This window comes from Canis lupus, chromosome 4 (genome assembly GCF_003254725.2).
Source record: "Canis lupus dingo isolate Sandy chromosome 4, ASM325472v2, whole genome shotgun sequence".
In the NCBI taxonomy this organism is placed as follows: domain Eukaryota; kingdom Metazoa; phylum Chordata; class Mammalia; order Carnivora; family Canidae; genus Canis; species Canis lupus.
Genome location: NC_064246.1, coordinates 31,331,102 through 31,356,776, shown reverse-complemented (window position 1 = coordinate 31,356,776; position 25,675 = coordinate 31,331,102). Strand labels below are relative to the sequence as shown.

The 25,675-nt window shown below is 41.0% G+C and overlaps 1 protein-coding gene across 7 annotated transcripts in view; it reads right to left on the bottom strand.

Moving 5' to 3' along the window:
• Positions 1–25,675, bottom strand: part of NRG3 (neuregulin 3) — a 1,039,823-nt gene that overhangs the window by 576,121 nt on the left and 438,027 nt on the right. For all 7 annotated transcript variants that reach the window (XM_025435065.3, XM_025435067.3, XM_025435066.3 and 4 more), the window contains exon 2: positions 8,642–8,771. In XM_025435065.3, the coding sequence (XP_025290850.1) occupies positions 8,642–8,771 (130 nt within the window). The remainder of the gene's footprint in view (positions 1–8,641; positions 8,772–25,675) is intronic.

The following is a 25,675-nucleotide window of genomic DNA, read 5'->3' as shown; positions in this document are numbered from 1 at the left end:
AATTATGTAGAGACAATGTGATCTGGTCCTTAAATATTGTTTTATATCTATCTATCTATCTATCTATCTATCTATCTATCTATCTATCTATTTTTTTAAAAGATGCTTAGACCAAAGTAAATTGAAAAGACATATCAGGGGAGCCGGGGTGGCTTGGGGGTTGAGCATCTGCCTTGGGCTCAGGGCATGATCCCGGGGTCCTGGGATCGAGTCCCACATCGGGCTCCCTGCATGGAGCCTGCTTCTCTCTCTGCCTGTGTCTCTGCCTCTCTCTCTGTGTCTTCATGGGTAGATAAATAAATAAAATCTTAAAAAAAAAAAAAGAAGGAAAAGACATACCACCCTCAGGAAGATGGAAATGCTGCTCAAAGTTGTATAACAGGCTAGAGCAAGAGTTCCTTCCTCACTAGATGAGTAGACTCTGCAGGAGGATGGTGCATATCATCTCACTGCCCTAGGAGCCTACGCAGAACACCCTAGCCATCTCTGTCCCATTTTGAGAAGGTTTTACTGGAATGTTGGCCTAAGAAGCCTGTACAGCAGGCCCAGCATCACCGTATCTAATATTGTTCACTTCTGTACAGATAGACCATCTCTAGCTAAAGGGATATTTATGGGATGTTGTTAGTATTTTTTTTTAATAAACGTGGGGTGGGAATCCATAATTTGCTTGAACTGAGGCAAGTGTGGGAGCTCCAGGTTGCTCCAAGTCGGCAGATCTGCGATCCCCACACAGAGGAAGCAGGTTCTCGGGGAGGCAGATCCAGGGGTTGCCAAGGAGGCTCCTCAGCCAGAATGGCTTGAACAAGTAAGAGCTGACGGGAGTTTCCCGCATATTCCAGCCTCTTGTTCCTGCTTTCCCCCCTAAGTTTACTGCTTGAATAATTATAATGACCCTTGATTCTGAAAAGTGTTTTCCTGCCCAGAATCAGTTATGACTGTGTTTTTCAATAGTTTATCTGGTTCAGTTTACCTCTCCCTAGTGAGTCTAAGCTGAACTTTACGTGCTTAGGAGACTCTGAGTACCTATCTCAAAGCGCTGGCTCAAACCAAAAGATCTGCAAACAAAGTCGTGCAGATAGAAAGCAACATACACACCTTATTCTCTTACAGCCCACTGATTCCAGCAAATTCACCACCTGCTTGTGCCAGACAAGCCCATTGTACTTGTGTCAATCCTCACAATGATCCTGTAAAGTAGCAATGCTACTGTGCCCAGTTAACAGATAAGAAAACCGAGTCGCAGAGATTATGTGCCTTCTGTCCACCTGCTAGTTGGTGGCGGACCACTGAATCTAACCAACCAGGTCAAACAGGAATCATCTGCACAATTAAGGCACGTTACACTGGTGAAGCAGGAGAGGAAGAACATTTTTTCCTCTTAAAGCTATATGCAGCACGAAACAAACCTTGGAAAATCAAGAACCAGGTGCAGAATTGGGAAAAACGACAGAAATTGGCTCATTTGTCAGAGCATCAAAGCTAGCAGTGAGAAGCCTGAGCCCTCAGAACACACAGGAATTCTCTGGCATGGCCCCTTTCCCCTTTTAAAACCCGAGACTCCCCTTCATTAAATACACAGATGATACCCATTCAATGTCTCTCACAGGATTCCAGCAAACATGCTTGGGTTTGGTTTCAATCCAAGCAGAAGAGAAGAGGAAAGAACTGAGGATGACAGTATTATGTATGTGGCGTGCATGATGTATTTAGAGTTTTCTAGATGTTGTTACTTTTAATTCCTGTATCAGTCTCTGGGGGCAAGTATTTGTCTGACTGTGTGTCTGACTCTCTTTTCAATACAGGATTGAAGGTTCTGATTAAATGCCTTGCAGAGAAGCCTCATTCAGCCAGTATGAAGCTGAGCAGAGCTTTTAACTCGGGACTCTATCTTAAATGCCCACATTGGCCTCATGGGCCTCTTATCCCAAGTCATATAAGGAAGTTATTTAAAAAACACACTTATGCCAATTCTTTGGTACCACAGGAAACCTAAATCAGAACAACCACCTCAAGAAACACTATTTCATGCTTCAACTGGAGCTGCCAATCAAGGGAGGGAACATTACGGTAAGAACCTTTGGCCCATTAACTTAAAAAAAATATGTTGTTATTCTCTATCAAATGTGTTTCTCTGGTGTTGCGCGTGGTATTTAAGCGGCCCTTTAAGAACACCAGTTGGGTCCCAGTGTAAACAGGTTAAATTAGAAGCAAACCAATGCCTAGGTGTCATCAAGCTGCAAAATTATGTTCACTGTGCTGTTATTCTTCGCTTTTTGAGCCACGGAGATTCTGCTGACAAACTTCATCCCCAGGAAGAGACCAACGGGTATCGCTTGGCTCATTTCTTCTTGTCAGGGCAATCAGTACACAGCCTGTTATGAACACGGCTATGGCGAATTAATTCAAATTATGTCTGGACTGTGGCAAACATTTTCGTGAACATTGGTCTGATGAACTTGAAAATCCTTGTGAGGCTCTTCGCCGTGTCTTCCAACCCCATTCTGCAGGGACTCTGCCGCTAGGCCTGGATTTAGAAATATTTCCGCCTCCATCACCTCTTGCCAACGGGGTTTGGGGACGTGTGCCAAACCCCACTTCCATTCTGCCTTGGGTCAACCATGGGGAATCATTAGCTGCGGCTCTCAGAGCACTTACTGGAGAGCCATTCGATAAAGAGGATCCTCAGCGGGTGAGAGAGCTCATGGGCCTCCGAAGTGACACAGCCAAGCACTGACAGGGAAGATCCTAATTTTATATAGTAAATCACTGGGAAATGGTTGCATTGTGTCCAGTCGATGCTCCTAAAAATGGAAGCTTTGTTTTCCAAACCTACTCAGGCAGAGTGAGACAAAGTAAGGAACAGCAACTCTTGGAAGGGCACCCCATCCTTTCACTTGCTTTCCTGGCTCCCCGAGTCCTGGGAGCATTTCACCCAGGTCTTTGCCCAGCCCTTTAACCCCTTTATGGAAAAACTGCCTCAGGCAATGGTTGTTATTGGCCTGCTTCTCTCTTTTCCTAGCAGTTCCATATTTCAAGTGATTCAAGCATCTTCAAGTGAATTGCTTGACAAATTTCCAAAATGATCGCCCCAGATCAAATTCAGCTCAAATGCTATCCTTTCCAAAGTTTTGAAAAACCATTTTTACAGCAAGGCTAGCGAAACATCTAATGAGCTTCAATTCAGGAGAAGCACATCCTTTTAACTTGAATTTGGCCTCAAAACATGTTTGGCCCAGTCAAATGCCTACCAATCTTTTCAGTTACAATGGCTACCTCTTTCACTGCAGTGAAATAGATTATACATAGCACCATTTCCCAAGTTCTTAAAATTTCTAGAAATGACATAAAAATAAATATGTTAGAGAACATCCTGCTTTTATTCAGAATATCTTGATTCAACGAGTTTCTAGTGACTAGCTTTCCTTCACACCCAGCTTCATTTCTGTCGGGTATATCTTTCTATCATTTAATCCAATTTTATATGTTTTAAAACACATGAATTCAGCATGGAAAAGAATTAGCGTAAAGAGTATAAATGAATTATTAATAAGAGAGGGAACAGACACATTCACATAGACTTGGTAGTATTTAACCTGGAAGAGCTTAATTGAAAGTTCTCTTATCAGCCTAACAATAGTAAACTATAATGACCTTGATTTAACAGAGACAGGGACGCTATCTATCTTTCTTAGTGGAAAGATGAGAAGCAAGGGTCAAGTGTCTTAGCCAGGTATTACATAAATGAAATACATGTGTAATGTACAGATCTTAGAAAATTCATATGGTTTGAAGAAGAAAATAGCTATAAAACTATTAGTCTTTTTTACTAAATTCTTTTTTAGAACTGGATTGCTATTGTATGTTCTATTTTATAATATCACAATTTCCATATATGACATAAGAGCCATTTTCATGTCCTTAAAATATTATGAAAATTCCAGTGAGGTAGAATTCATCCAATGTGTAGATATATTCTAATTTATATACAAATTCAGAGGTTTTTCTCCTAATATAAAATAAATCCGTGGTAAATATTCTTATAAATAAATTTGCATATACATTTGTGTACACTACATTTTTAGAAACAGTATAAATACTTTGAAACATACTGAAAGGTTACATACAGAAGATATTTAACAAAATGTACTCCCTCAGGTAGTGAATGAGAATGTGCTTTTACTCTAACTCACCAAACTATTTGCTTTTAAAAATCATTAAGCTCCTGTGTGGTTCAGTGGGTTATGTGTCTGCCTTTGGCTCAGGTCACGATCTCAAGGTCCTGGGATCGAGCTCCATGTCGGCTCCCTGCTCAGGGGGAAGTCTGCTTCTCCCTCTCCCTCTACCCCTCCCCCTGTTAATGTTCTCTTCATTTCTCTCTCAAATAAATAAATAAAATCTTTTGTTTTTAAGATTTTTATTTATGAGAGGGAGAGAGAGAGAGAAGTAGAGACACAGGCAGAGGGAAAAGCAGGCTCCCTGCAGGAAGCCCGATGTGGGACTCGATCCCAGGACCCCAGGATCACGCCCTGGGTGGGAGGCAGCACTAAACCACTGAGCCACCCAGGGCTCCCCTAAATAAAATCTTTTGTAAAAAAAATCATTAAGGGTATACTAAGCAAAAATTTTAATTTGCATTTCTTTGTGAGGCTGAGTATTTTGCATGCTTAGTGGTTATCTGTATTCCTTCTTATGGGAAGAATTAAGTTCCCCTTATTGCCTACTTTCCTACTGAGACTTAGCTTTGGAATTACACTAGCTGATCTATGTGACTTCATCAGAATATTAATTCTTTGCCATATTTATTTACAGTTTACTGATAATTTGTCTATCTTTCAATTTTATTTCTGATTTATGGTATTCAGATCAAAATGCAATGTTGTGTCAGGCTGTTTATTTTTTCCTTCCATTGGTGTTTGTTCAAAAGGTCCCTTCAATTGCTGAGATAAATAAATATGTAATTTGATTTACTGTTTTCCTCAAGACATTTTTTTACTAATTACATTAATTCTTGAATTCATTAAAAACAACTTTTCACACAAAGAAGGAGGTAAAAGTCCAAATTCGATTTGTTTTGCCTGATAGCCAACAAAATTTACTGAGCAATCAGCCTCTCATTTTTCTTCTGATTTATGGATCTCTCCTTACTCTACAGTAAGTTCCACATCATACCAGGTTCTGCATTTACCAGTCCATCAGCCGATGATCTATGATTTTATAGCATATTTAAATTCAGTAGGATCAAGTTTGCCTATTTATTTTTCTTTAAAATCCCTTCTGTCAAGTAACTTTTAGAATCTTGGTATTGCTCTTAAATTTTCATTAGCTTGCTCTGTAATTTCTAAATACTATAAATGGCTTTCTGAAATATCTGAACAAACACTACAGAGTAAAAGAATAACAAAGAGAGAAATATAAAACCTCTCTCAAAAAAAAAAATAAAACCTCTCTCATCTCAACATTCATGCTGTTAACATTTTTGAGCATATACTTTCAGGATCTCTATCAGAGATGATCTAGGTAGGCTTGCGTCTATTCTTCTGAGGCAAGTAAACAGAAAAGTGTTAGAGTCTGATCGATCTTTTTCAAGATAGAAAAAAAATTTAATTCATAGGATCACAACCATATATTTATCACAGGATTGCAATTGACTTTTAAATTACTAAAAAGTATAATCTTAATTTCTCTTAGATTTGTCACAAGTAAACCATTTAATGAGCTGGATTCACACAGATCCCCCTCTGTATATACTAAATTGTGTTTTATTTAACTTGAAACATGGCTAAGAACATATCGCAAAGATACCCCTGATAGCAGGCCAGTCACGGGAAAATACTTTCCCTTGTTTTTCTTACTTCCTGACAATGAACTGCTTCACTGACTCCAAGTACATTACAAAGTACAGCACCATTTAATTCCTAACTTCATTTCTGTATGTGTTTATTCAACAATATCTTGGTGATAGGAGGTGCTCAGTAAGCATTTGTTGGATGGAGAATGAATGAATGAAATATACTACTTAAATAGAGCACTATACAAAATAGCACATTATTAATAATTACACAGGAATTCTTAGAAGTGGCTAATGCAGGAACAAATGTAAGCTTTTTATTCACAGCAGAGCTCAGGAGATGAATAGTGGGCACATGCGATGTGTGATTTATTCATACACTCAAGTAGGAGATTTATAGGCATCTATTAACTGGCTCGAGTTCCAACTCTGTCCTAGGCTGGTCTTTTGTCATGATTAGCTATGTTGTGACTCTATGTTAAATAACAGGTTGTCTGTGTTGAAATATGCAAGAAATATGAAGACAGAAGGTCAAAATTATTATATATGTACACCGTTCCAGCTAAATCATAGATACATCTCTGCTTGTGTATGCAAAAAATTAGACATGTGGATATGCACAAAAGCAAAAGATATTTTTTCCAGACCTGAGATCCATTATCATAGACTGGATGTGTCTCCCAAATAAATAATATGTTCAAGTCCTAACCTCCAATAACTCAGAATGTGACCATATTTAGAGAGAGGGTCTTTACAGAGGTAAGTTAAAATAGGGTCATTAGAGTGGACCCTAATCCAGTATGACTGGTGTCCTTATAAGAAGAGGTTCAATATAGACAAGTACAGAGAGAAGGAAATGAGAAGACACAAGGAAAAGATGGCCATCTATAAGCCAAGGAGAGAGACCTGCAAAGGTGCCCTTCAGTAATGACTCTCAGAAGGAAGCAACTCTGCCGACACCTTGAGTTCATATTTCTAGCTTCCAGAACTGTGATAAAATACATCCCTCTTGTTTAAACCACTCAATCTGTGATACTTTGTTAGAGCAGCCCTAGCAAATGAATACACCATGAACGAATACAGAAATATAGTGAGGCTGTATGTTGAAAAGGAATAAGAGTTATTTTTGTTATTTTCAACATTCTCCATTTTTGAAAAGATTAATTGTACCCACCTGCATATTGTGGTGGAGGCTGATCTGATCCTTCCTTTGGGTGAAACACCATCTCAAAAGTCACTGCTCTAGGTGAGACTTCTGATTAATCTCTCTACCAATCTCCCATCCAAGTACTAACCAGGCGCAACCCTGCTTAGCTTTCAAGATCAGACGAGATCGGGTGCGTTCAGGGTGGTATGGCTGTAGACCCCCTCCACCAATCGATTAGGAATTCAAACTTAATGGACTGCATTGCCCACTCCCCATGATGATCAAGGGGTCAGCATATGGTTGAGTATCTATGAGAGCCTGCATACGATTCATGCTTTGAATGGGTAGGTCACTCTTGGCTTCTCCCTTGAGGTCTTAAAGTCACTTATGTGCTTTCTACCTCCGCCTACACTGACCCAACAAATATAACAAAACAAGAGGGATGAGGGAAGGAGCATTCCCACTCCCCTTCATCCCCAACCTAATCCAACAAAAGACATAAGTGGGGTATACATTTTTTAAGTGAGGTAAATGTAATGGCACTCCTCAAGCGACATGGAAGCCGTGCTCTCAAGCATGAGGAATGGTCACAGTTTGGCTTATCCTGACTGAATGCATGGTGACTCTTACAGCGATTTGCCACTGTCACTTATCAGCTCTTCCAAACCTGTGCTGCCCCCTGGGAAAACTCATCTTCCTCATGGACTGAAGCTGGCTCTTAGAGTCAGGCAGGATTTGCCAACACGTTCTAAGCTCCTAACTATAAGACGCATTTCTCTGTGCCATCTTAATAAAACAACATGGAATGAAGTTTGTAATAGAGGAAAAAGTCAAAATTTTCCATGCTTCGTGATTCAGAATACTTAATCTAATAAGTGTGTCATATGAGAAGAGTAAATAAAGAGAAGGAAAGGGGTGTGGATATATATGTTCGCTGAAGCATATACAATTGCAAGAAAAAACAAATTACCAGAGTAGTGCTGGAAATAAAAGCTCAGTGGGAATTATTTTTTGGATGCTAATTTGATTCTTCTATGGAACCTTAAGGCTGCAGTGTCTACAAGTGCACTATTTATCTCCACTTGTTTTTATTTTTAGCATGTATATACCCTTAAGTCCCTAAAAACCTATTAAACACCTCCTGGTCTCTACTGGGAATCTTCCCCAAGTAGCTCTCTACCTAGACTATATAACAGGACTATGATTCCATTTACCACATCTTGCTGGAGAGTGTTTCATCAAGAGAGGTGTTAAAAAAATAATGAAATTAGTAAACGGGGGCAGAATCAAGATGAGCTCCGGGTTTCTGTGGACACAGTTATAATCTGGGATTTGGTTCACGATCAACACTGAGATGCCCGAGTTTAGACGAGCAGCAGGCTCTGCAGGGCCACAATGTGCAGTGCTGCAAATAGGGATGGTTTCTGAGCACAGGCCAACGTGCTTAAGTCCCGCAGCAAAAATGCAGGCCTCTCAGCTGGGGGGGATGATCCCATCTATTGGATTGGTAGACAGAAAAGCAAACCCTTCCTTGCCGAGGTAAAATCCAGATCTTGTCTATTTTAACTCCATTGTTCCCTTCCTCAAATACCAAAGACACCAGCCTTGGCCATTCCCACGTTAAGACTCATGATCCCGTCATCCCAGCAGCTGGGCCGCACACATCCTGCCCTCCCAGGCCAGGCCGGCCCCCAGGGGCTTACCGACAGTGCTTGTGGGATCCCGTCAGGGTTTCGATCACAAAGCACTCGCCGTCGTTGAGACAGTACGTGAGGTCCTTGTCTCGGCAGGGTTTGAAGTGCTCAGACCGCTCAGTGGAATATGTCGTTGTATCTGTCAAGGGAAGACACCAGAGATGCAGTCAGCGGCGCATCCCTCCACCACGAGGCCCCAGCACCGGCCTTGCAGCATTTGGACCTTTGCACCGAGGATGTCTCGTGGACACGGACCCCAGGCCTCCAGGGAGAGAGGACAGCTGTGCCAATGAAGAAATGCAACTGGATCTGACCACTTTACCACTGCATGCCCCCCGTCCCGTCCACATATTGAAAACTAGTCACCATGAGATGATCCTGGGGGCGCCTGTAGGAGGTGATCAGCTCACGAGTGGGATCAGCACCCTTACAGGAGAGGCCCCAGGGGCTCCCCCGCCCGCTGCAGTCATGGGAAGGTGGAAAGAAGGGAGCCCTCTGTGAACCACTGCATCTGCAGGCACCGTGATCGTGGCCTCGCCAGCTTCGAACACTGTGAGAAATGGCTTCTGTAGTTTGTGGGCCCCCCGATCTGTTAGAGCAGACCCCTGCCCCGACTCAGGCGGCGCTGTACTCGGGTGACTTATTGCTTCACTAGACATTAGCGCCTGGAATCCTTCTCTAAGGCCCAGCCGAGGACACAGTCAACAGTGGAAGCCGGATGGTTCTGCAAACTCCTCAAATCCACTTTCGTTAATTTCAATTTTGACAAACGTGTTGTATGAGAGATTGAAATGCCATCTCCTTCCCTTTCTTGTTGCCCAATGTCATGGAACATCAATCAATGCAGAATGTGACCATTCTGTGGAAATCAATGTTAGTGTCTATGGGTCTTTTTGTTTGTTTTTAGCTACAGGTTTCATTGGCTAATGGCTGAATCAATTATTCTTTCACTTCTCCCGCCCTTTTCATATGTAATTAAGATGCAACATGTTCTGGATTCTGAAACAGAATCTCAAATGAAAAGAGTATTTCTGGTAAATACCTAACAGAATGCAATTATCGTCTTCTTAAAGCAGTATTTTAAACATTGGTTTTTAAAATCATAATCACTTACAATTTTTAAATTAAGCTGTATGTCCACATCCTCTTCCTCAATACGAAACTAGCTATAAGTACGTACGATCAACTAGACACAGACTCAGTTGTCACATATTCTAGCCTCAGAGTTTTAAGCAAGTGAAGGATTTGCAGTAACTCCACTGTGACATTCAAGAAAAAAATACATTTAAAAAGTCAAAGAAGGGGGCATCAGGGTAGAACAATTGGTTAAGTGTCCGACTGTTGATTTTGGCTCAGGTCATGATCTGATGGTGACGGGATCAAGCCCAGAGCTGGGTTCTTTGTTGAGTGGGGAGTCTGCTTGAGATTTTCTCTGTCTTCTACTATCCCCTACCTACCCGGCTCATGATCTGTCTCTCAAATAAATAAATAAATCTTCTAAAAAATAAAATAAAAAGTCAAAGATGAATAAATGATTCTTCACTTAAACTCTTTTAATTTCCTTTACTTAGGGATGCCTCGGTGGCTCAGTGGTTCAGCATCTGCCCTTGGCTCAGGGCATGACCCCGGGGTCTCAGGATCCAGTCCAGCATCGGGCTCCATGCAGGGAGCCTGCTTCTCACTCTGCCTGTGTCTCTGCCTCTCTCTCTCTGTGTCTCTCATGAATAAATAAATGTAATCTTATTTTTTTCCTTTACTTATATCTAGCTTGATAATCATGTTCAATAGCATGGGTTACTATACCTGCTTAGTAACTGGAAGTCACTATGAACCTCTTCTTGCTCATCAACCAAACTGAGCAGAAAGTGATTGCTCTAAAAGGAAAAATATTCATATGCTTCCCACGCCTATAATCCCCCCATCCCCATAGGAAAAACCCCAAATTCCTCAGAGAAGGACATAGGCCATGCGGAATCTTGCGCTCTGGTGTCATCTTCTTGTACCCGAAGACACGCAACTTCATTCCCAATTATTTTCCTATTTCCCCAAACAGCAGGAGCTGTCACACTTTCTCCTTCTTCCTGGACCATCTTTTCCTTTGCTGGAAGACAACCAGAAATCCTTCAGAGCTTCCATCACTTTCTCACGGTGTCTCCCTAGCATGTTTTATCACTCACATCACTGCATTCAACATTCAAGGCTGCAAGTAGCCACTCGTTCACATGTTTATCTGTGTCTTTAGTCTCTACGTTTCTTAAGGTCAGAGGTGGAGTCCTGAATCATAATGGGAGCTCAGTAAAAATGTTGCCAATAAATCTTGATCACTCTAACAGTGCTAACAGTTTAAATGCCATTGGTGAAATGCATGATCATTAAAGACATCATTATAATCATATAAAAGTTAATGCATATCTTACAAGTTAAATATAATTTCCTATCAATCTTCTCATTTTAGTATACCTATTTTAATTCATTTTATTTATTTATTCATGAGAGAGAGAGAGAGAGAGAGAGACAAGCAGAGGGAAATGCAGGCTCCACGCAGGGAGCCTGATGTGGGACTCGATCCCGGGACCCCAGGATCACGCCCTGGACCAAAGGCAGGCGCTAAACCGCTGAGCCACTCAGGGATCCCTAGTATTCCTATTTTAATATTGAGGAATATTGGGAAAACAAACATTGCCTTCAGATTCACATAAATCTTCACTCACATACTGCTCATATAACTTAGGCATGGAAAAAGCCCACTTCTAACATCCTCCTTTTTGGTGGCACCACAGGAACTTCTTTTTCCACTTCAAAATATCTGTTAATACTTTGGCACGAAATAAAGGCTCTGCAAAACAGACACATTTTCTATGTTCCAGGAGATATCCTCTACAGAGAAGATCTGTTATTCAAGACAATTTGCAATAAATAGTTACACGGAATCAATCTCTCTTTCTACTGGAAATATTTAAAATTCAAGAGCTCTGAGCAAAATATTCAATATGAAACACCACACAGTTGATTGCTACTCTGACTGCTGAAGTATATTAACTCATGATCAGTTAGTTAAGTTCTCCTTTAATTTCTTATTATCCATTTATTGATATTCACTGATCATTCCTCTAAGAACAGCTTTTCATTAACATAACCTACAGCATAAAAAGTGAGATCCTTATTTTATAATCAGTGGTTTTAACAAGCTACAGACTCCAAGAGCAATACAATGGCAAAGCAATTACAATCAATTAGTTTCCATCTGACAAATGCTGTCTCCAGTGGTTACCTCCCCATCCTACCAACTGCCTTCCCCATCACGTTATCATCTATCAGCACATTACAGAGGCTCTAGACCCAAGTAAATGCCTCTGCAGAATTCCAAGGTGGGTGAGTACAGGGATGTCAGGCTGAGCATGTTCTCAGGTTTTCTATTTCCATAGCTCGGAGAATCCAAAACTTAATAAAAACACACATGGTTATTCCCTGCAATGACTTGGTTGGATTTTTTTAAAAACCCACCGCTGTTAAATATTTTTCATATCTTACTATAATAAACAGTAACAGAATGCCAGGCTTGAACCTTCTATCGATATACTGCAATCATCAATAAGTTTGAAACCTTAGGTTTACCTAAACATTTCACTATCTAGTGTCCATACATCACTACTCACCTCAAATCACAGAGGCACTGGGCAATGTAAGCACGATTCACCACGAGGTAAAATTTTACACTCGTAGGGCATCGTGCCAGATATGTCAGTGGAAAAATAGAAAAATTCCTTAATGGAATCACTAGGCTGTTATACTAACTCTAGGAACATCGACTCACTTCTGTAAAGTAGTAAAAAAATAAAATAAAATAAAATAAAATAAGTAAACTGTGCCGAGCCAGAGTTAGGCTCTCTGTCACTCATAAACAAACACAGCCCATCAAAGAGACAACAATAATTTTGGATGACAATTTGTGCATTTGTGACCTCCACAATTTGTGCATCTGCTCACGAGTGCATGTAGCTATATGTTTGGTTAATTGTCTAACATATAGACTATATTATAAACATCTAAAATTGAACATAAATGCAAATGAGAAAACAATAAAGTATGAGGTTTACTTCTTTATTTTCTTTCTGTCCCCTACGGTGACACAGTGTGCTCTAAAATATCCAGGTGAGCATCTTGTTCTGAGGAGAAAATAGAGAACATCTGGAAGAATGACATAATGGATATGCTCTAACTCCAGACTATTGTGACCCTAAATAACCCTTTGGGATGCCTTAACAATCCCACATCTGTAAACTTATCTCTCATCCGTATTATCTCTCATCTATAAACTTATCCAAGATTTTTGGAATATTTATATATTTATATATCTAAATATTTATATTTAGATATTCAAAACTGGTTTATATTGACAACAGTCTAACACACTAAACTAGCTACAGTATATGGTACTGTTTTGTTATGTAATTAAGATTCAAAGGGCGTCCTCTGTTTCTAGGAATGTAACTAGATAAATTGTTATAGAGGTTTCGATTGTCTTAAAAAAAATAATCACATGGATGAAGGTCCAGGCAAGTACACTAGGAGGGGCCCACTATTCCTATGAATTCCCATTTGATTTTCAAGGTTTTTTCTAACTTCAGAGCACCTCCTTCTCAGACATTATTCACTTAACCGCATCAGCCCATGAATCTCCCATCTGACCAGTCCCTGAACTCCTGAGGGGCAGAGGGATCTTCACATCTCTGACCCAAGGTCTTATGAATGGCCTGACACAGAGGTGAGCATAATAGGTGTTTACAGAAGAATGACCTTTTTTATACATGAGCATTTTTCTAAAGGTTCTGTATTGACAACCGCACATGCTTTTCATAAAAGAAAACTCCACCTGAATAACTGGTCAGAAGTTAGGACTCCAGAAAAACTTCAAAAGCAATTTAGGTAAAGTGTATAGAAACTGATGAGAGGAGGGAAAAATCAACTCCATGGGAAGAGGGGCTGAGACAGAAGAAAAGATTAGGGATGATATTCTAAAAGAGAGGACAAAGGAATGTTAAATGGAAGATGAATGGAGATGGTGCTAAGGATGGGCCTTCCAAGCACCATGACCTAAGTGCAAGGTCTCAGGCCAAGAAGCATAGTTGTTGGCATGAGGTCCTCATGCCCATTCACTTGGGACCACAGAGGCTGTGTACAATTATCCAGACCACTCATCTGGCACTTGTTATATATAGTTTAATGTGTTTTCTTATATTTTTATGGGTTTTGGTCTCTATCCCTAGGGAGGTCAGGGAGAGTGCTTTGCTTTTTAAGATTTGTATTCTTTCCACACCATGTAGCATACATAGTAAGCAATCAGTACAGTAATTAAACGCACAGTGGGAAGTAGTGCGGGTTAATTCATTAAAGCAAAAAATGGGAAGAAAATGTAAGGCTGGGAAGCAGAAATCCCTGCAGATTTTGCAATGAAAGTTAATTTTTTAATGAATTAACACAATGACTGGTTTTCCCCCTTAAGCACTAAGTTGAACCTGAATATTACTTATTGAGGCTTTCTTTGTTGCCAGCACAACACTGCACACTGTGGGAACACACATTTTGTTGCAGGAACAAGAGCACTAACTAGACTATTACAGATAATAATTGCAGTAGATAATCAAAATAAAGGGAGAGCCTAATTTAGGCCATAGTTATCTCTGAAGGCTTCCCAAAGGGTTGGCCTTGGAGCTGGGTCTTGAATGGGCATGATTTAATTGGCGCAGGGAAAGTAACTCTAGTTATGAAGAGCAAAAACACCTAAGGAAGGGAAATGATGACCTGCAGCATAAACCCCACACACGTCCACATACTCCCTCGCTTACAAATATCAGAGTTATCAACCCGGTTTTTCCTTCCCCCACTGAGTTCATGAGAATGCTCTAAGAAAAGTTAAGATGCAACCTACAAGCTTTTAGGATTAGCAAAATACCTTACAGGCTAGACCCCATTTAAATACAGTCCTGGACTCTGGCAGAGGCTTCCACGGGCATGGTGTAAATGAAACCTGCTGCCATGCATTACAATTCCCAGCTGCATCTCCCCTTTATCGGGCACCTGGTGAGAAGCACTGGCAGGAGACTGAGTTATAAAATATTTAATGGTTAAGGAAAATTGCAAGAAGAATGCAGTGGTGCTTGAAAAGGAAACAAACCATTCCTCCACCGGCAAGAGCAAAGACAGCTTTCTTCCTGCTGCCAGAGATCACACATTGCCCACTCTGCTGGCATGGGACTGATGGGGGGCGTGGGGCAAGGGATCTAAAAGTTCAGCTGAGTCACGGGGCCACTGTGAGAAGGGACAGTTCCCGATGCATCCCCGAGCCATCCGTTCCCATAACAAGTGTAGAAAGGACCTTTATTAAATTTGCATGACATACCTGCCACCTTACAGTTTGAAATCTCATTTCTAAAAACTGCCCCAGTTTCAATAAGCCTGTGCGACACAGCTTGTCCAATAAAAATGCATTTATTTGGAAATTGCAGAGTTTATCCTCCAGCTGAACGTATTCCCTTCCACCTGCCTGCATACACACGCCTGCACAAACCGCTTTCAGCTGTAAGAGGTGTCATAGCAGCTCCCGTCCCCAGAGCCCTTGTCTCGTCACAGGCCGTCGGGCTTCTCCAGGCCCTCCACTACGTGCTTCACAGACATCATCTCTGCTCCCCATGTCACTCCACTGAAACGGTCCAGTCCGTGTCACTGGTCATCTGCAAACCCAGTGGCTACTGACATATTTTTTTCTCATCTTGTTTGAACTCTCAGGAGCACCTTAGCCACTTCCACCTGGACGAAACACCTTCCCCTGACTCCCGTGTTATCACACAATGTGATTTTCCTCTTGCTTTTTTTTAGTCTTTGCCACCTGCCTCATGTAACTTTTACTGAAAAGACAGATGGCTTAAGAACCAGTCTTCAAATAATTCTTAACTCACACTCTACACTGTGCTAATCATTTCCCATTAGTTATTTTTTGGCTTTAAATAGCACTATGAATTTATGCTGTATTTGCTTTCTTCATTTTACAAATGGAGAAATTGAGTCTTAGAGAGTTCTCTTATTGACCCAAGGTCATACGGCTCTTGGCTAGTAGCTTCCGGACTCAAACCAATGCAGCTTGACTGGTCCTACTACACTGCTTCCCACAGACACCTCCCCCGCCCCCACCTTTCTCTCTGTTTTTTTTTTTTTTTTCTCCACTTTTGCTTATCCCCCAAGTGAATGCTATTCCGGGTGTGGTCCTCAGACCAGCAACATCAGCCTTATCTGTAATAATTCATGAGCCCTGTCCCAAACTTACTGCATCAGAAACTGGAAGCGAGTGGTGGGATGCTCTCTTACAAGCTCTCCAGGTTGCTCCCTGAGAACCAGCTGCTTTGGATGATGTTTGATGATCACCTACAGGCCAGTAACTCTCAAAGTTAAACCTCCAGCCCGCTGGCTTTTCTGAACTCAATCTGCCCACCTTTCCCTTCCTAACAGATATCTCAAAGGCACCTAAAGACAAACTTGTAGAAAATCCAAGTCTTGCTCTTCTTCCACAAACCTATCCTTCCTCCACCAACTGATCCTACGACTCAACTATCACACCAATGATCCCATTGACTCTGCTCTAGCTATGGACAGATTTACTCTGATTACTCCTGCCATTTCCATATGACTTATTAAATATTTTGAATATCACCTCTGTGCATACTTGACAGGCAAGATATCTGAATCTGGGAGAAAGTCACTGAATAAACAAACATATAAATATTTATTAGAGATGTAGGACTCTTTAATTTTTACTTGAAACCCATAAGTATAAAAAAAATACCTTGATCTTTAGCAGTCAGCCTCAGGTCCATTCCCATAATCATAGATATGTTTCTTTTCTTTAAGATTTATTTATTTATTTGAGAGAGAAGAGCATGAGCATGAGGAGGAGAAGAGCAGAAGGAGAAGAGAATCTCAAGCAGGCTCTGGGCTGAGCGAGGAGCCCAACGCAGGGTCTCATCCCACAACCCTGAGATCATGAGCAGAGACCAAGAATCAGATGCTTAACCAACTATGCCCCCTAGGCAGCCCAAACATAGATTTTTTTTTTTTTATCATTTAGCTCTAAACACATTATTATAGATATGGAGGTAGGAGGTAGTATTATAGATACACGAGGTAGTGTTTATGCTGAACGTATGTGTGTGCTGGTGTTGTTGGTATCATCATTACTGTTATGACCATTATGATACCTAGAAAGCATGCCATTAAGCATCTACTACATGACGGGTCCTGAGATAAATTCTAGGACTATAGAGATGGCCCCTAGGAGCTCAAAGTTTAGTTTGGGTAAAGGGTGGGGTGGAGACATGTAAACAGCGACACTGCAATTCTGAGTGGGATCAGAGTACTAGAGGCAGGAATGAAGACTTGCTGAAGTTCCAAATGCTGACAGCTACTTCTAACCTGAGGATTTTGGGGAAGACTGCAGTAGGAGTTCACATTTCACATTAACAGCTAGAACTGTTTTGCTGGGCAGGCACCAGTTGGCGTGGATAGGTCGAAGGAACAGCAGATAGAAAGTCAAGGGGCCTAATTTTGTCCAGTGCTACTGGAACCCAAGGAATGTGAGAGAGAGAGAGACAGGAGAGTGAAGTCCCAGGGGGTCTTTTATGTTTGGCACATATGGGGAAACAAGTGAGGAAGTGTAATTTTGTATAATGAGAACACAATGGGAGTTTTAGGCAGCTCAAGTGTGCTATCAAGGTGAGTGGGTCACCTGCTGACTTGCAGAAGCCTCTCAGTGGAGCTCAGGGAGACTGGATGGGGGCTGCTGCAAGGGGCTCCCAGCCACTGTATGTCACATGAAGGTGTATCTGAGAAATAAACAGCTGTAGAGAATGGAACATTGTCCCCGGCATGGACGGCAGTCCCATTTGGAAAAGCATTCTCGCACGGTGAATCAAATCCCAGTTGCACATTGCTTAGGGAACATAGTGTGGAAAGCCGAGCTGAGTGATTCAAGTCTAAAATAGCACCTCATTAAAATTCTCTGATACACCTGTCTTAGAAGATAAGGCAGGGACCTGAAGTCCGTTAGCTGAGGTCTCTATGCTGGAGAAGCTTGAAGGCCTCACCCCGGTAATCTCAGTACTCTGTCTTCCTTCGGGAATCAAGATTAGCCAATTACCTGCAAAGGCTCAAGTTCTTTCCTCGGCTGATGATACTGGAATTTCTAAGCAGTTATAATGCCACTTGTCATTTCTAATGCTACTGCTCATGTGTAAGTAAGGGAAAGTTTGAAAAAGTGGCAAATGATCCCTCTGGCAGCTGGACTGTGACATTTCCAAATGACCACATGCTATTCCACCAAGTATTCTGGACTTTATTTGGCACCAGACAGAAGACAAGACCACTTTGCAAAAACATATCTAGGTATATGCCCCTCTTCTGATGCAGGTTAAGTGACCGCTGCTTCCGTGTCAGTAATAGGCTTTCCTATAATCCTCTTGCATCCTGGATCTTTAAGCTACTCATTCACAGTAATATACTCCTACTTTCCTGAGCCTATGGGGTCGTGGGCTCACAATTCAAATTAACCTGGCAAAGCGGTTCAATTAGAAGAAATGAAGCCTCTGAGGGGATTTTTAAAAATCTCATCTCTAATTGGTGAAAATCTAGAATTCAGGGTTGGTGTGGTATCTTAGTCCATTTGGGTTACTGTAACAGAGTACCATAAACTGAGTGGCTTATATACAACAGAAATCTGTTTCTGACAATTCTAAGAGTCTGGGAAGCCCAAGATCAAGTTGCCAGCAAGTTTGACGTCTGGTGAGTGCTTCCTGGTTCATGGATGACAGACTCCTTGCCATGTCCTCACATGGTGAAGGAGCGTCAGGGAGCTCTCTGGGCTCTCTCTTACAAGAGTGCCAGTTTCATTAGGAGACCTCCACCCTCATAATCTAATCACTCCTCCAAAGACCACACCTTCCAACACTATTACTGGGTGTTACTGTTCAACACATGAATTGGGGGGGCATAACTCTTCGGTCTATAGCATATTTTCATTCAATAAATACTTATTGAATAACTATCAGGCAGCTGGTGATGGGCTAGTTACTGGGAACACACACCACACACACACACACACACACACACACACACCCGCAAATAAAGAAAAACCACATTCCTGTCTTCCAAAAACCTATGGTCTATGGAACAAACAGATGAAAATAACAAAGGTTATTATTTTTCATGGTGACTCAGAGAATTTTCCCTAGGGTGAGACTCATTTTTGTTAGCTTTAATAAATCAGCTCAAATACAGGGTTTCCCAGTCCTGAGCGTCGTCATCTGTGGTTCAAGGCTCTCAGTAGCCATCAAAATGTCTCTGCTTGAAATAATGAAAGACAAAGAGAGCACATCTAGAGGACTAGGATCTTGTCCCAAGTGGGGGACACACCCGTGAGACAAGCCCTGCCCTTGGCAATAGACCTGAAAGATTTTGTAGGGAAGAGGACTATCTAATGGGAATGTAGCTTTTGCCGAATGTTTCATTGTCTCATAATATGTGCCCTGGAGGAAATCTAGGGACCACTGTGAGAGTGTGGGGAGCAAGTGGCCCCCTTCAGAGAGGAGGGTGTGTGCAAAGGCCTCAGGGGACCTGCACAAGGACCATTTGACAGCTGTGGCCTATACACTGAAAATGAGGGGTAGGTATTGTGTATGAGGTGAGGACAGAGACAGACAGGGGCGTGGAAATGTTTTGGTCGTCATGATAAAAGCCAGGAAAAGCTACTAAATGATTTGCCAGAAAGAAATGACCAATCATTATGTATTTCTGCACAATTATGTAAACTGATTATCATGTGGATAATTCATTGTGGGGCAGCAATCATACATGTAGACAGGCCTGTATGGCATATTCTAGGTGGGGAAGAAAGGGTAGATCCCAAAGAGCTTTATGAAGTATAATTGCCAGTATTTTGGTGATTCATGTGGAAGATGAGGAGTAGATGGCCATGAAGTTGACCTTAATTCTTTGGTTTCTGGATGAATCCTGAGGAAGTTTGGGAACCTTGGTGTAGGGCATCTTGGATGTCATGCAGAGACTTCATTCAGGGGGATCTGAGCAGTGGTTATTACCAACTAGAATAAAACAACCACAATATTTTAAGTTAATACAATTAACAAAGCACACTGTGGTCTATCAGACCTGCTCATGGTCTGTCTTTTAGAGGTCTTAGTTGTAACAATGGCAACTAGACAATCTTAGGACTAAACAGAAACCTTAGAAGTCAAAATGTGATAATAATGCTTGAATAAACCTATTTTTAGATTTGATTATTATCTTCATTTTGCAGAAGAGAAGCTGAAGCACAGACCAAAGAATATTCTTGAGATTTCACAGCTATAAAATGGAAAGGAAGGAATTACACCCAAAGATGCCTAACTCCATAATGCTTATTCTTCAGCATTCCACACCTCCACCTGCTCTGAGTCTTGGACTTTTTCAAGGTGTATATACTCAAGCCTCTCCTTGCCAAATTCCATTAGTCACCCTATTATGAGAAAATTTAAGAGCAATTGGGAAGCTATATTTTTCAGTAACCCATTCATGTTCTCACCCATCCACCCAATACCCATCGATCTGAGCATACAATGAAACACTGAGTAAGGGAGGTACTGGGAGAAGGTAGGTGGGTACAAAAACTAAAACAAAGACAGTGCTTGACACTGGGAATTTCTATTACTGTCACTTTCAAATTTCCTTTTCATGCTATTATGGCTTTGAAATAATGTCTAAACATTGACACGATTCTCCAAAATTCTTCATAAAAATGAACATCATTCACTTCACTTATTTAAAAACTTATTTCTCCCCCTTAATATCTTTGGCTTTTATTGAGATCTTTTATTTTCATGTTCAGAAATCCAAGCAATTCCTTCTCGATATGAGTTATGAGAAAGGCATGGGCACGGCAGTTCGTTTGAGCATTGTGGGCCTGGCCCTGAACCCCTGCTCGTGCATTTGCTCACTATGTCAAATGTCTGAAGAGAGTTCAAAGAAAGAGCTGCTCTGTCAGCAGCATCCTGGTGCTTCATGGTCATATCTACATAAGAAGGACTTAGAAAGTGGGCTGAGGTGGGACTTAGACCCACCTTAATTCTGCTTTTGCACAAAAAAAATGTGTTTCTACTTCTATCATGGGCTTACTTGGGATTCTTTGAGAGACTGAGTTTATAACCACCTTTCTACTCTGTTTCTACAACTTTGGCTTTCTCATATTTCACATTCAGGATAGATCATAGAGTATTTGTCTCTGTATCTGACTTATTTTACCGAGCACAATGCCTTCAATCCCGATCCCTACTCCAGCCAACACCTCCAACATCCCTAGGAATTTTGTCTATAATTCTGAGTGTGAAGCGAAGTCAATGAAGAGAAATTTCCCAAAGAAAATGTCAGAGACTTCAGGGAGTTCTTACGCCACTGCCTGACTGCAAAAATTATGAAAATTGTACTGAAGGACCAGAAAAGACTAACACATAGTTCTTCGAGTACAAGGACTATGTCTTGATTCAAGCTGTCTTGTATTTGCAGCCCCCACCTTAGCTAGCAGATTGCTAGATACACAAGAAAAGATAAAGAAATGTTAAATGAAGTGGAACAGATACAAATTCCTAGAAAGCATGGCAAGGAGAAGCTTGCCCAAGGAGGAAAGGAAATGCAAATATGCAACCAAAGCCACAGGGCTAAGAAGATATGAAGGGACAGAAGAAACACAGTAAAAATGAAAAGAGTTTCTGGGAATGTAAGACATTTGAACTTCAACATATCCCCACTTAAAAAGGCTAAAGAGAAAAGACCCAAAAAACACTGACTAAATATATAGGAAATCGACATTGCAGTGTTAACCCCTAAAATGCCACCACATCTGTTCAAAAGAGACAAACTAAAATTCATTTAGTCACTAGGCCATTTATCATGGTTAACAACCTCCAGGTCTTAGGAATATGCAATCCAGTTACAAAACAATTACATTTTCCCCAAATCTCCTCTACATCACTCATTTAACTGCCTTAAAAAGTCTCAGCCCCTGTGACCCCGTCCATTCTCTAACAGTGTGGGGCACATCCCAAGCACAAGGAGGAAATGAAAGGCTTGTTTCTTTGTCTCACGTTAGAACTCAGTGCTGTGGTCTCCATATGTACAACCAAGTCTGAGTAGACTTAAAACCCAACCTAATGCTCTGCAATGTATGTTTGCGAATACGGGTTTGCATCCCAACTTTGCTACTTGGACATTTTGAACATGAATAAACTGAATACATGAAAATGTATAATTCACGGGGTTTCTTGAAGCCTAAATGAGAAAAAGGAACATTGCTCCAGAGTGGATCTTGTCAAGAGTTGGGCAGCAAGCACATTGTTCCCTTCTTTCCCTTTTACTAAGTAAGTCAACACATATTTATTAAGCATCACCTAATATCCAATTCCACAATGTCTCCGTATGATGCCAATTAAAATCATGCATTAATTTAACAATCTATCATTGAACATCTACTCTAAGACTCTTAGGTACTGTACTAGTGCCTGGGGTAGAACTGAGGAACTCAGTACTGAGATCATAAGGCATGTGTCTGTGTCCCAGGAACTACCAGGCACGTGTGACTATCAGGTGCCTGGTCCCTCCTGCTAAGTGCCGGGCAAGGGAAGAGGGTGGCAAGTGTACTTACAGCACCCAGAGTCTGTGGTCTCCTTAGCACTTGTCTGGAGACTGCATGGGGCCACAGAATTTCAAATATAAAGATGTTCCCCTCAGGGCAGTTTGTGGGTTTCCCATTGGCTAATGAAGAGACTGGATTACATACACAGTGAAATGCCTCCAGAAACATGATGATGTCACAAGTGTGCAGCCTGCAACTTAACTATCCCTTTGATCTCAGGACAATAATTGAGACCTTTCTGCATTATTCTTCAAATGGCTTTCTTTATGTTTTTGTCTTTTTCCAGGGAAGGGAGAGACTTCGTTTCATTCAATCATCACTGTTTTACTAATCTGTGGAAATGCAGATGAGAGATGGATTGTTAGGATACACATGGCACAAAGGAAAGATCTATAGGTTTTGTTTGACTCCTGGCTTTACCATATCCACCTGCTTTTCAGCAAGTCCTTAATTTTTATAAATTTTATCTATAAAATGTGATTATAATATTACTTATTATTCATTGTCATAATAATTGAAAGGGCCCAATGCATTATTGACTTCTAGGAAATATTAATTTTATCTTATGTCTTTTCTTCTTTAAAACTTTTCCATTTGATTAGAAACTTCTCCAAAGGGGGGGAAATATATATATATATATCAAACACATCATTCAACATAATTAGTCATCATGGAAATAAAAATCAAAACCATAATGAAATACCACTTCATTCCCACTGGAATGGACAAGAACGACTGCTGGCAAAGAGAATGTAAAGAAGCTGGGAACCTGATACCCTGCTTGTAGGACAGAAAAATGGTGCAGATGCTTTGGAAAACAGCTTGGCGATTTCTCAAAATGTTAAACAGAGGTACCATATGAACTAGCAAGTCCACTCTTACATGTGTAACGAAGAAAATTGAAAACAAATTCTCATGTAAAACAAATATTTATACTTGCATATGAATGTCCACAGAAGCATTATTTGTAGACAAAAAAAAAAAAAAAAAAAAGGAAGCATCAAGTGATCCATGGATAAGAACATGTGGTGTATCCAGACAATGGGATATTACTCACCAATGAAAGCAGTAAAGTACTGATATATGTGACAGCACGGATGAAACTTGAAGGCATTATGCTTAGTGGGAGAAGCTAGACATAGGGTATATCATGATTGCGTTTATATGAAACGTCTAGAATAGGCAAATCCATGGAGACACGATGTAAATCAGTGGCTACAGAGGGTGGGATGAGTGAAAACTTTCCTTCCCTGTCTTTCAATCTTGGGTTTTTTAATATTCCCTCTTTATTTCCAGTTTATTAACAGGTGAAAAATATTATTCTGTGAAAAATAATCACAGTCCTATTTCATGCTATGCCTTTGAAAGAAAGGGAACATACACTGCAAACCATTAGAGAAAAAAGAAGGAAAACCCATCATGTACTTGCCCAAAGCTCCTTGCATTATTGACAAAACTTTACTCCCAGACCTCTGTTTCAGAACAAATATTGTTTTGAGAAAATTGGTCCATTCTCTGTGCCTGTTGGAAAGCAATTAAAGCTGAAATCAAATAACTATAATCATCTGTTCATTTCCGACCCTTATCTCTCCATTTGCAGAAAGAGCTGTTATGTATTAAAGTGTTTGTGGATCATTCAATAATTTAGGTACTAGGGAAAATGGTGGTTTTTGAAAGCAGTGCTGAGACAATTTGGAATTTTTAACAAATTTCAAATAAGGCACAGATAAGAGGCTAACGACCCTCTAAAGTTTGCTTCTCTAATGGTGAATCGTAAGATTCCCCCTCCCTCTGCTTATTTCCTAATCAGCAGAAATATAATCACCCTCTTTAACACCTAAAGATTTGGCAAAGGGGGAATATTCTGTGTCCTTCCCACACTGGGACTCCTTGGCTTCTCTTCTCTTCTCTCTGGTGGGACATTCCCTGTACACACCCAGTAACAAATACGTTCATCCCTCCTAGCTGGCGAGCCTTAATCAAGAATCAGATTTAGTTCATATAGAATGGGGGACAAGAAACCGGTCCATGGGCCAAGTCTGCGCCACAACCTGTTTTTGTAAATAAAATTGTATTGGAACACAGCTAAACTCACTTGTATGGCTGCTTTTGGGCTACAATTAGTTAAGCAGTTGTGACAGAGACCACATGACCTACAAATCCTACAATATTCACTCTCTGGTATTTATAGAGAAAATTTTCCAACTCCTAAAACCAAAGATTGAGCATGGTGGCTTTCTTATAAATGATGTATTTGATATATCTGAACCATTAGAAACCCCTTGGCATTGATTTAAGGGCTTTGGTGTTACAGATTTCATATAAAGATGCATATGCAGGAGGGGCACAGCCAAAAATTAAGCAGTAGGTTTTGGAGTAGGGCAGACCTGAATTTGATCCAAGTTCTGATATTAAATTAGCTGTAGGATGGTGGAGAGGTTACTTAACCTCCTTACCCCTCAGTTTCCTGATCTGTAGAACAAGGATAATAGAGTACCTACGTGTGTCAATTAGTGTGGTGTTTGGCTGAGAATACAAAACACTCGATTCAAAATGGCTTCATTCAGAAAGAAAATAACATTATCTCACTGAACAAAAGGTGGTTTCTGCATTGTCTCATTTGGTAGCTTAATGGGATCATCAGGGACCCAGGAGTCATCTTACTTAGTTATCTCTGGCTTTGTCCATAGGTGAGTCTCCTTCATCATAGGTAGCAGCCATGATGTTAAGCATCCCGTCTAGACCTAATGTTACATAACTGCATCATCTGCCCAGTTGTTTGTTTGTTTAGAGAGAGAGTGAGGGAGAAAGTGCTTGTGTGAGCCAGAGCGGGGAAGGGCAGAGGGAGAGGGAGAGAGTCTCAAGCAGACTCCACACCCAGCGCCAAGCCCGATGCAGGGCTCTATCCCACAACCCCTATATCATGATCTGAGCCGAAACTTCCAAGAGTTGGACACTTAACAGACTGAGTGACCCAGGTGTCCCCATCTGCCCACTCTTAACCGGCCTCCAGTATGGGGCCTGGCATTCCTGGGAGCGGCTTAGTAAAGCATTGGGCCATGTGGAGAGCAGACCGATGATCAGAACAAAGCTGGAATTCAGTTAGAAGGGGAGGTCACACATGGAGAAATGTGAGCCAGTAGCCAACAATATCAGAGAAGTTCCTATGTGTATTCAGTAAACTAATGCAGGTAAAGCACATAGTTTATGTGCTCAATAAATGCTGGCTTGTCCTTTGGGCTGTGATATTATCCTTTTGTTGGATTCGTTGGTACTGTCCTTTCAAAATGTCTACTTTAATATAAAGTGAGCTTGAA